Source organism: Hippopotamus amphibius, chromosome X, assembly GCF_030028045.1.
Source record: "Hippopotamus amphibius kiboko isolate mHipAmp2 chromosome X, mHipAmp2.hap2, whole genome shotgun sequence".
NCBI classification, from domain to species: Eukaryota; Metazoa; Chordata; class Mammalia; order Artiodactyla; family Hippopotamidae; genus Hippopotamus; species Hippopotamus amphibius.
In genome coordinates, this window is record NC_080203.1 from 115,632,091 (window position 1) to 115,644,689 (window position 12,599).

Genomic DNA, 12,599 nt, shown 5'->3' on the forward strand with positions numbered 1-12,599 from the left:
ATGCAGCAAGCTCTAGAAGGAGCTTTGGAGCGTGCGGAGTATGTCATTGCAAGTGCCCAGCAGAGACCGCCGAAAAGGAAATACTCATCTAGTGGGGAAACGTCTCTCTATGGAAAACTTTATGCCATTTATGCCGAAGAATGTGAAAAAGAGCCTGAGGTTACGGAGGAATTAAGACGCAACGTGAACCTGTTAGAGAAGCTTGTTAGGAGGGAGTCGTTGCCGTGTTTGGTGGTCAACCTGTACCCAGGAAAGGAGGGCTATTCTCTGGTGCTCAGGGAGGGAAATGGATCATCTACAGAGAGCGTGCGGCTGCCCTATGAAGCAGGGGAATTGCTCGAATACTTGGATGCAGAAGAATTACCTCCCGTTTTGGTGGATCTCCTGGAAAAGTCTCAGGTTAACGTTTTTCATCATGGGTGTGTCATAGCAGAAATACGGGACTACCGGCAGTGCAGTGACAGGGAACGTCCCGGCTACCAAAGCAGGCATATCCTCTTACGGCCCACGATGCAGACTTTAGCCTGCGATGTGGAGGCCATAGCGAGCGATCACCAGAATTGGACCCAGGAGGACAAACTTTTGCTTGAGAGCCAGCTGATCTTAGCTACAGCTGAGCCACTGTGTCTAGACCCTTCTATATCAGTAGCCTGCACTGCAAACAGACTGCTCTATGACAAGCAGAAGCTGAACACTCTTCCTATGAAAAGGAGCTTCAAGAGGTTTTCTACGGCCTCTCTGAATCGGCAGGAGGAGCTGTCTCATTGTCCACCTCCTCCTGAACTCAGAGCCCTGACTTCTTGCAAAAAAAAATAAGAGAAAGTAAAACAGGTGCGGATTATGGCCTCAAAACTTTTAAAGCAGGAAATTGTGTAGATTTGTGGAAACAGAGACCCTGTGACTTGGCTGTACCTTCCCGAGTGGACGTGGAGAAATACGCTAAAGGGAAGAAGTCTGTCAGATATGGTGACCCACAACCAAGAGTCTGGCCAGTGCGTGAGGTACAAGGTGGTCTTGCATTTGGAAGGGAGGCTGGCTACCAGCCCCAGGCAACAAGGCTGACCATCAGGCAGCCGACTGATAATTCGCTTGCCTCTGGAAAAGGGTCTGGTAAAGAAGTCACGTGGGAGACACAGCTGTGTCCCCATCACTCTTCCACAGATGAGCATTCCAACAGTTTCCTGCCGAGGCCAAAGACTGATGCTGGGAACATGGTCAGTCGGCCGGAGGAATTGGTCCAGAAGAGCGCCCGGTGTCCAGTGCTGATGTCACACAGCTCCGGCGGCTCAGCCAGTCTCAGGCGGCAGCCGTCTCCAGGGAAAGAACCAGAAGAGCCTGAGACTGGGAGGGTTCAGTGTTCAGGTCGGGGCAGAGGAGCCAAACATCTGCCTCCCCCTCTGAGACTTCCCTGGAGCTCAGCAAAGGTCTGCTGGGGTGACGGTTTCACTTCACAGCAAGCAGGCAGCTCTCAGGCATGTCCATCTCCAGGCCCTGCTCCTAAGCCACCACGTCTTTCCCAGAAATCCTCTGTGGGGCTGAACCGAGTTAGCTGGCTTCCTGCCGCCGCCCTGTCCCCGGCAGCCTCATTGCAGAGGCCCCCGGACGCCCAGGTCACAGCCATCTCCACTGGCGTGAAGGTCCCCAGAGTGTTGGGCCCTGGTCGCAGAGGCCAGGCCTTGGGGACAGGCTGTGCCCCCAGGGCCCCAGCCCCTGCGGGGGTCCAGCCAGGCCACCTGCCCGCAGGGGCTCGGCCACCGAACCCGCGGCCCGCCACCCCGCCACCTTCCTCTCCTCCTCCTCATCCTCCTCCTCCGGGAGGGGTTCAGCTGCTTTTTTTTTTTTACTATTTTTTTTTTATTATTTTCTTTGGGGGGTACACCAAGTTCAATCATCTGTTTTTTTGTTTTTATTTTTGTTTTTTATTTTTTTGGGGTTACACCAGGTTCAGTCATCTGTTTTTATACACATATCCCCGTATTCCCTCCCCACGGTTCAGCTGCTTTTGAAAAACACTTTGGAAACACATGGGACCTCATGAAACTTAAAAGCTTTTGCACAGCGAAAGAAACCATAAACAAGACTAAAAGGCAACCTTCAGAATGGGAAAAAATAGTTGCCTATGAAACAACGGACAAAGGATTAACCTCCAAAATATACAAGTAGCTCATGCAGCTTAATACCAAAAAAGCAAAGAACCCAATCCACAAATGGGTGGAAGACCTAAATAGACATTTCTCCAAAGAAGAAATACAGAAGGCCAACAAACACATGAAAAGATGCTCAACATCACTCATCATCAGAGAAATGCAAGTCAAAGCCACAATGAGGTATCACCTCACACTGACCAGAATGGCCATCATCACAAAATCTGGAAACAACAAATGTTGGAGAGGGTGTGGAGAAAAGGGAACTCTCCTGCACTGTTGGTGGGAATGTAAGTTGGTACAGCCACTATGGAAAACAATTTGGAGGTTCCTTAAAAAACTACAAATAGAACTACCATATGATCCAGTCATCCCACTGCTGGGCATATACCCAAAGAAAACCATAATCCCAAAAGAAACTTGTACCATCATGTTTATTGCAGCACTATTTACAATAGCCAGGACATGGAAGCAACCTAAATGCCCATCAACAAATGAATGGATACAGAAGATGTGGCATATATATACAATGGAATATTACTCAGCTATAAAAAGGGATGAGATGGAGCTATATGTAATGAGGTGGATAGACCTACAGTCTGTCATACAGAGTGAAGTAAGTCAGAAAGAGAAAGACAAATATTGTATGCTAACTCACATATACGGAATCTAAAAATGGTACTGATGAACTCAGTGACAAGAACAAGGACGCAGGTGCAGAGAATGGACTGGAGAACTCGAGGTTTGGGAGGGGGCGGGGGGTGAAGGGGAAGCTGAGACGAAGCGAGAGAGGAGCACAGACATATATATACTACCAACTGTAAAATAGTCAGTGGGAAGTTGTTGTATAACAAAGGGAGTCCAACTCGAGGATGGAAGATGCCTTAGAGGACTGGTGCGGGGGAGGGTGGGGGGGACTCGAGGGGGGGGAGTCAAGGAAGGGAGGGAATACGGGGATATGTGTATAAAAACATGATTGAACCTGGTGTACCCCCCCAAAAAAAAAATTAAAAAAAATAAAAAAATAAAAAAAAAGACCCAACATAGCCAGTAAAATAAATAAATAATTGAAACATGCTTTAAAAAAAAAACACAAGAGCAGCAACCAAATGAAATGAATTCCGAGTTTCAACCTCATTTGGGGGTTTTTTAATGTGTCGCTATTTTACGTTGTTAGATGTACAAACTTTCTGCAGAAGCACAACCCCATGACTTTTATATAGAAACCGGGCAGTGCTTTAATAAACTGGGATTGTTTTGCTGAAGCCATTGCTTTGGTGGTGGTTGTTTACAGTTATGTATTTTTATTTTTATATTTTAATTGAAGTATAGTAAGTGTACAGTAATATTATACAACTTAACAAGTGTACAATACAGCAATTTATATCTTTTAAAGGTTACATGCCATTTATACTTAGTACAAAATATTGGCCATATTCCCCATCCTTGTAGCTTATTTTATTTTTTTTTCTTTCGATCTTTATTGGAGTATAAAGCTTTACACTGTTGTGCCAGTTTCTGCTGCATAACAAAAAATACAGCGAGTCAGCTGTATTTACACATATATCCCCATATCCCCTCCCTGTTAAGCCTCCCTTCTGAGCATCCCTCCCACCCTCCCTATCCCACCCCTCTAGGTCATCAGCAATCATCGAGTTGATCTCCCTGTGTTAGGCAGTTGCTTCCCACTAGCTATCTGTTTTACATATGATAGTGTATAAATGTCAATACTACTCTTTCACTATGTCCCAGCTTCTTCCCACCTTCCCCGTGTCCTCCAGTCCATTCTCTACCTCTGCGTTTTTATTCTTCCTCTGCCACTGAGTTCATCAGTACCATTTTTTAAGACTCCATATATATGAGTTAACATACAGTATTTGTTTTTCTCTTTCTGACCTACTTCACGCTGTATGACAGACTCTAGGTCCATCCACCTCACTACAAATAACTCAATTTCATTCCTCTTTTTTGGCTGAGTAATATTGCATTGTATATATGTGCCACATCTTCTTTATCCATTCATCTGTCGATGGACAGTTAGGTTGCTTCCATGTCCTGGATATTGACAGTTATTTTTATGGTGATATTCTCAGTTCTATCCAGAGCCAAAGTAGGATCAGTTTAAACTGCTGAAGCCTATAATTTCTCTCGAGCAATAAAAGTGCAACACCAATAAAGTAAAAATTAGTCTGATTTTAAGATGAATGTTTTTTACATTTTTAGATGAGTTACTAACACATAAAATGTACCAGCCTCACCTTTTTAAGTGTCCAGCTCAGTAGTGTTAAGTGGTGGTGGTGTTGTACCACAGATCTCTAGGATTGTTTTCTTCTTGCAAAAGTGAAACTCTATCCCCATGTGCACTAGCTCCTTGTGTCCCTCTCCTCCAGCGCTGGCCCCCACCCCTCTATTTCCTGTGTCTCTCAGTGTGGCTGCTATAGCAGCTTCATAGAAGTGGGATGCTGCAGGATTTGTCTTTTGTGACTTCACTTAGCATCCTGTCCTCTAGGTCTATCCATGTTAGCGTGCCACAGGAAGGTCATAGCTGTTTACAGATGGTTTCACTGTACATAATGTGTACTGAAGTGGCCTATGAAATATGAGAAACGTCCTTCAGAAGAGAATGCACTTTCATATTTGTTTAGTTTAAAAGCTTTTTGCACAGTGTATGAAATGCAATTTTTACACATTTGTTGTGGGGAAAAAAAAAAAGCTAAAACTACCAAAAATGCATGCTTGTCATTTTGATGTTGAGGCCATGGGACACCCCCAGGGTGCAGCATGGGTTAGGGGCACTTGCTTGCATGGTCGTCCCCAGCCCTGTGCCGCCCTCCTGCCCAGCTCTTCCCCTCCAGGCTGCAGTCACTGGCCTTGAAAGGGCGCTTCTGGGATGTTGTTTTCTCTCTATAAAATCATTTATATTTTTGAGAACTCTGGGTTATTTGCAGAAGGTAAATAGCTAAACATTTGGAAATGAGTTTGTTTTTAAAGTGTTTTCAACCTTGTTACATTCTGAAGTGGAGTCCCCCGCCCCCCTTTCCTTCTTTTCCCTTCCTTTGCTGAGTGATCACCAATTGGTCAGCTGTCCCTGCTTCCTCATCTCTTTTTGCCTTCTTTCTTGTTTCCACGGGGCTCAGAAGATCCCTGAAGTTTTCTGGGTTTTTTCCTTTTTTTATTGTGGTGTAATTTACATAAGAATCAACCATTTTAAGGTATATAATTCAGTGGCATTTACTACATTTACTATGTTGTGCAACCACAGCCTCAGTCTATTTCCAAAACATTTTCATCACCCAAGAGAAATCTCTACCCATTCAGCACCCCCTTCCCAGCTTCCTCTCCTCCAGCCCAGGAAACCACCAGTTTGCATTCTGTCTCTATGGACTTCCCCATTCTCGATTTTTCCTAAAAATGGAAGCAGAGACTACGTGACCTTTTCTGTCTGGCCCCTTTCGCTTGGCATAATGTTTTCGAGGTTCACCCACGTTGTAACACATGTTGGTACTTCATTCCTTTTAGGGCTGAGTAACATTCCCCGGTTTGTGTACACCCCCTTTCGTTTATCCACCATCCATTGATGTACATTTGAGTTGTTCCCACCTTTTGTCATTGTGAATGGTGTGGCTACGAATATTTGTGTACAAGTATCTGAATGCCTTTCATATTTTGTTCTTCCAACGTTGAAGGACAACCTGTGTATAGAAAATTATTTTTTCTAAGTACATATGTATGTTTCCCTGCCTTTTACCCTAACAAAAAAAGGACGTTTGGCAGTTCCAAAAGAGACGAGTGAAGAGAGAGGTACCCGGTGATTCTTACTCCGTTAACCCAGCTGGACTGACGTGCTACGGATCCTGTTAAGGAAAGATTTGGTCAGCTCGAAGCCAACACCACAGATATGCCGGTGGAGTAACACTGAGCCCATCAGAGCTTTGTGTAGCCCACCCTGGACATCTCTGGGAACAGTGCCTGCACTTTGAAGACGTGAACCAGTGCAATGACCAATTGAAAGAAGAGCTTATACTCATCCTTGGGAGCCAAGCAGCACCTGAACTCTGAATCTCACTAGATTTTGTGTACCTCCTCCCTTTTGCCCTCACTCTGATCTTTCAAGTTCTACACGGAGAGACCAGCTGAAGTTGTGCTCCCTTCCCAAGCAAACAAATAAATGCAGCTGTGTTTCAGATTATCATTTGGTGGTCTTTGTTTATTTCCTTCTAACGATCCTCACCAAGGTTGGTAATTCGAAGCAACTGCCACACTGAGCAAGAAGAAAGAGTGCACCCCTGGAAATACAATCCCAGAGTGTGGATTCATTCCAACAGTTATACAGGGAGGACTTCCCACTTGCTTTGTGCTGTATGAGGCCCCAGGTGGGATGGGGAGAATACAGATACCAAAGAAACATAAAATACCTCTTCAGAATCTAGATCTCATTCAAAATTCATGTAATTTTATCCTTCAACAATTTAAGCTAGATCCCTTTATGATAAAGTCTCAATAGAATATTGAATGTTACATATCTGAAGATGAATGGGAAATAGAAGAAGACTCAAGATTTTAGTGCCCGACCTCCCTGCGAAAAGTCAGAGGTTAGGACACAGACCAAGGAAATGATGGAAATAGGACTCCAGAGACAAAATGCTGCCCAGCTCATAAAGTCCAGGTATGTGTATGTGCACAAGGAACTTGTATTTTTTAATAAATGATAAGTTAAAAAATGTATCATTCCATTCTAGATTACTGTTTTGAGAAAATCTTAGGGAAAAACACTTCTAAGAAACTTTTGTTTATTTCTTTAAAGTGACAGAAACATGTTAGGTTCCTTGCTAGACAGACCGTCTCCAACATCCTGTTCTTAATTCTGCCACCTCTCAGCAGATACCAATATTGTCTTTGGTCTCTGTTGTGTGTTACTTTCTGACATAGCACCACGACCACCTATTCCTTAGAGAAAGCTGAGTTTATTCTTACTGGCAAAGGAGAGGACAACCTTGACAGAGTCTTTTAGTGTTTTAGATAGTTAAATGCCTTCTTCCAGAAAGTCTAATAAAATAACCCTTTATCTCAAGTACTTCAGTATTTGATCTGCAGGGAAAATGTAAAACTTAGCTGCTTTAATTGCATTTTGAAAAACACCTAGCCTCTAAAATACAGGATTTTTCCCTCTGTTCTCACTTCCTGCTGGGCGCTATTCTGTTTTCACATGTTCTAATTCACTCAGTCCTTGCAAGGACCATGGAAGGAAGGTACAGTTATAGATGAGGAAACAAGGCATTGGGCACATAAATAATTTGCCCAAGGTCACCTGGCTATGAAGTATCAGAGCCCAGATTTGGATCCAAGCCTCCTGGGGTCAGAGACCATGTCCTTTAACCACACTACCCTCTCCACTGCCTCACTGATGTCAAGACATAAACCTGTCCCCAGTGGGCTCGTCATATGATCGGAAAGATCTCAAGACATGTGGATGAAATGACAGATCACAGTCTGTCACTTAGCCATATGCTGGTGTTTGAGGGGAGCTAATAACTGACATATCTGCCATTTGAAACCATTTGAAAGAGAGAGATTCAGGACTCAGACAGCTGAACATCAATGTATTCTCTTTATATGTTATGCTCATATATTCAAGGACACAGTTTGGATCTGGACCAAGCAGGTTTTCCAGTACTGCACCCTGTATTAGGGAGATTCCTCCACTCGCTCACAGGCAGGGCTGGAGAACTACAAACCTCTCCCCGTGGGTCTGGCTCTCTCACGGGGGCGGGGAGAATTGAGTGGGCAGAGCAAGGCCAATTTTACTTTAATGAAGAGTGTCTTAATCCCTGGACAATAGGCCTATGGCCTTTGGTGAAGGCTGTGGATCCTTTCTCAGAATAACATTTTTATGTGCATATAGTAAGATATATGGCATTATGAAGGAAGCCCATTACACTAAAATACAACCCTGAATGTATAAATAAATTTATGATAAATAATAAATATGCTTGTTAATGCATTAAATAATAAGATTTAGCAGTGGAACTAGTAATTACCATAATTTCAAAGCAGTGCTGAGCATGAATGATATTTTGAGGTGTCTGCAATAAGTGAAATATGCGAAAACATCTGTGATTTCTATTCAATACAAATTCATAGACATTGTTAACACTGCTGTGGTTTGTTATCTATATTCATTTGTAGGAAATAATACATTTCACTTACAGAGAATGTAAATATATAAAGCATTTTCTTTTCTCATGAAGTTCATGGATCCCCTAAAAGTGTCCATGGGCCCCAGGGTAAGAATACTTGCTCTAGGACTTCCCTGGTGACGCGGTGCTTAAGAATCTGCCTGCCAATGTAGGGGACATGCGATCCCTGGTCTGGGAAGATCCCACGTGCCGTGGAACAACTAAGCCCGTGCGCCACAACTACTGAGCCTGCGCTCTAGAGCCTGCAAGCCACAACTAATGAGCCTCGTGCCACAACTACTGAAGTTCATGCACATAGAGCCCGTGCTCTGCAACAAGAGAAGCCACGGCAATGAGGAGCCCACACACTGCAACAGAGAGCAGCCCCCACTCGCCACAACTAGAGAAAGCCCACACGCAGCAATGAAGATCCAACGCAGCCAAAAAAAAAAAGAATACTTGCGCTAATGGAAGCTCCTCCCCTGGCAAAAGAAGTAGGTAATAAGCATCATCTCCAGCAGTATATGCTATATGAACAAGGCTGCCAGTGATCAAGTTTGCTCGCAGTGTACATAGTGACCAGATTATTGAATGGTTATCACAGCAGCTTGGAGGAGTCGCCTACATGGTGTGCATTATTCATTTAATCCTCAAAGTGACCCTCTTGGTAGTTAGTGTTGTTAACTCCATTTTCAAGTGAGGAAATTGAGGTTAATGTAATTTGTCAAAGGTCGCACAGCTAAGGAGGGGTCAGCATCTGAATCTAAGTCTGGCTCCAGAACCCCCAGTCTTAACCACTAAACTGAACCTGCTTAGTAAGTTTAGAGGCTAGTCTAAGGATACCTGGGGTAAGTATAACTGCCATTTATAAAGGTATTTCCCTAGAAAAACACTTATAAATAAATCATTGGAAGACAACCCTTCCGTAGACTAGGGCTTCCTCCAAATAGAGATCAGGAATTACTGAACACCCTGTAGTTGCCAGTTATCCACTGTATTGAATAAGCATTATCCCAAAGTGGCCTTGTTCTGGTTGCCCGGACCACAGATCGGCTGGGGCTGGAGCAGAGTGGAGAGTGGGGCTTCCACGGAATTCAGCTCCCTGACGGGAGGGCATGTCACTTCTAATGAGCTCTGTCCAGAACTCTGAAGGGTCTGAGACTCTACCCTGCTCGCAAACTAACAAGCTAGCCTTAATTTCATGGATGCTGGCAGAAGACAAGAATATTGGGTCAGAGACAAAGGACTTTATTACTCACAGCACAACAGGCAGCATGAGTGTCATGTTTGCATTGGTTCCCTTGCTTACCCAAGTCCCATGGGGACAGCAGAGAGGTGGGCCCCAGAGAACATGGCTCGTACAGTGGATGTGTATCACAGGGGAAGAACCCAAGCTTAGGAAGTAACAATATTTTTAAAGGGGCTGCAAACAAACCTGCCCAATTTTTGCTATAGAGAAAGACATTATCTTTATTATGACAGTCAACAAACAAATATGTCTTTGGCTCCATTAGGGAGATACAATATTTCCTAAGGCTGTTCACTATACAAACTTCCTGGGAAATTTCATCCAGGATAAAGGCTGTCAGTGTCTCTGCTCACAAGATATGTAAAAACAAGGGAAACATGGAGAAGTATCCCCCAACAGACTTCAGGTGCTGGCAACTGGAATTCCCAGACAACTCCTTTAAATAGCAACTCCAGACAGCGACACTTGAGCAGCTTGTGTGTCCCTTCATTGATAAGGTTGTTTTCTTATGCTTATTCTATTAAAGGAAAACAATAAGGGTGCAGGTCCCTTAACCAGAACTTGAAACCAAACTATGTATCCCGGAGGGTGCGGTGGCACTGGCACTCTTCTCTAATGAATGATGGAAGGAAGGGGACCTGTGCCTTCTCTTCTCTTGCTACCCTGCCCTTTTAAGTTTTCCTTTCCCCCAGTAAAGCTGATGACTCAATTCATTCCAAGCCCTGATGCATGACACGTGATACCCAAATGGTCTCAGTACAGTAGATAAAGAAAAATAACAGACAACTAAGAGTTCCCAGTAGCCAGAAGGAGGAACATAAAACAGGACAGGCACCCAGCAAAACAGAAATGCTAGAAGGGGACAGATAACTTTTTAAAAAATCACAAACTTTCTGTAAATGGATGCTATGACTTTAAAGAAAAATACATTAGTTGAAAATATTGTATATTAACACATATATGTGGAATCTAGAAAAATGGTACAGATAAACCTGTTTGCAAAGCAGAAATAGAGACACAAACGTAGAGAACAAATGTATGGACACCAAAGGGGGAAAGTGGGGGTGGGATGTATTGGGAGATTGGGATTGACATATATACACTACTGATACTATATATAAAATAGATGACCAATGAGAACCTGCCGTGTAGCACAGAGAATTCTACTCAGTGCTCTGTGGTGACCTAAATGGGAAGGAAATCCAAAAATGGGAGGATATATGTATACGTATAGCTGATTCACTTCACTGCACAGCAGAAGCTAACACAACACTGTAAAACAACTATATCCCAATTTTAAAAAATTAGTTGAATTAAGGGAGAAGATAGCTACTGTCGTGCTCAGAGTTAGTAACCTGGGTGAAGGGTAAGAAAAATCTCAAGGCATGATGTCTCAAAAATATAAAAAGATGGAACTTATAGGGGAAAAAAAGTGACTTGGAGGATAGACCTAGGAGACCTAACAGGCAAAAATAGGAGAACAAGGAAACAATGGAGGTGAAGCATAATTAAGTAAGTAATAAATCCAGTTTTCCTTGAACAAAACAAAGGCCCAAGTTTACAGATTGAAAAAGTGCACTGAGTTCCCAGTAGGTTCCATGAGAATCACAGCAGACAATCTACCCATTATACTAGATTAAATCACTGTTCAACAAGTATTGATTCCCTCCCCTTTAACATGGAGCAAATTGCACTTCCCTAACTCTGGACTTTTGAGTTTTATCACGTGACTCACTTTGGCCAATGGACTATTAATGGATATGATACAAGAAGAAACTTGAAATATATCTGCATAGTGGGCTCACCATCCTGTGCTTCTGCTTTCTTTCCTGAGAAGGGCATGCTTTGGGAGTCTCCTGATCCAAGGAGGATGAGAAATACATCAAGCAGACCTGGACCCAATTTGGATCTTAGAGTCAAGCCCAGCATAGATTTGTAGATATGTGAGTGACCAATAAATGCTTATTATTTAATACCAATGAGATTTTTTGTGGTAGTCTGTTACATAGCCTTACTGTGGCAATAGCTGATATTAGGCATATCCTGGTAAAATTATAAATCTCAATAATTCAAAATAAATCTTACATTTCTAGTCAGAAAGAATAAGTTGTCTACAAATAAAAAAAGTATTAGGGTTTTCTTATACAACACTGGAAGTCCTAGAAGCTAGAAGATGTTGAAATAACGTCTAGGAGACTACTGAGAGTAAAGGACTACAACCCAAGAACCCCATACCCAGCCAGTATTTCATTCATCCATCCTGGGAAAAAAATTTTTTTTAATTTTTAAGAATTAAAAAAATTGAACCACATGCTCTATTTGAGAAAAATCATTCTAACCACTCAGCCATAAAAAAGAATCAAATAATGCCATTTGCAGCAAGATGACTAGACCTAGAGATTATCATACTGAGTGATGTAAGTCAGACACAGAAAGACACATATTATATGATATCACTTATATGTGGAATCTAAAAAAACGAGGGGCTGCCCTGGGGGCCCAGTAGTTAAGACTCTGCACTTCCACTGCAGGGGGCACGTGCTCGATCCCTGGTTGCGGTACTAAGATCCCACATGCCACGCAGTACAGCCATAAACAAACAAGGAAAATTAAATTAAAAAATGATATTAATGAACTTATTTACAAAACAGAAACAGGCTCACAGACAGAAAATAAACTTATGGTTACCAAAGGGGAGAGGGGGTGGGAGATGAATAGATTAGGAATGTGGGACTAGCAGATACAAACTACTATATATAAAACAGATAAACAACAAGGACCTACTGTATAGCACAGGGAATTATATTCAATATCTTGTAATAAACTATAATGGAAAAGAATCCAAAAAAGAAGGTGTGTGTGTGTGTATAGCTCAATCACTTTGCTGTACACCTGAAACATTATAAATCAACTATACTTCAACAACAACAAAAAAGAAATCATTCTAACCAAACAACAAACAAAAACAGAGGCCTCACATACTCAAGTTTAAATTAAATGGATAATGATTGGATTTAGTTTAATCTCAAT

The 12,599-nt window shown here is 42.6% G+C and overlaps 1 protein-coding gene across 1 annotated transcript in view; it reads left to right on the forward strand.

The window, feature by feature from the left end:
* Positions 1–12,599, forward strand: part of LOC130841576 (transcription factor SPT20 homolog) — a 42,013-nt gene continuing 29,414 nt past the window's right edge. Inside the window, 2 exon segments of the mRNA XM_057717688.1 lie at positions 1–813; positions 816–1,820. Coding sequence (XP_057573671.1) covers positions 1–813; positions 816–1,820 — 1,818 coding nt within the window.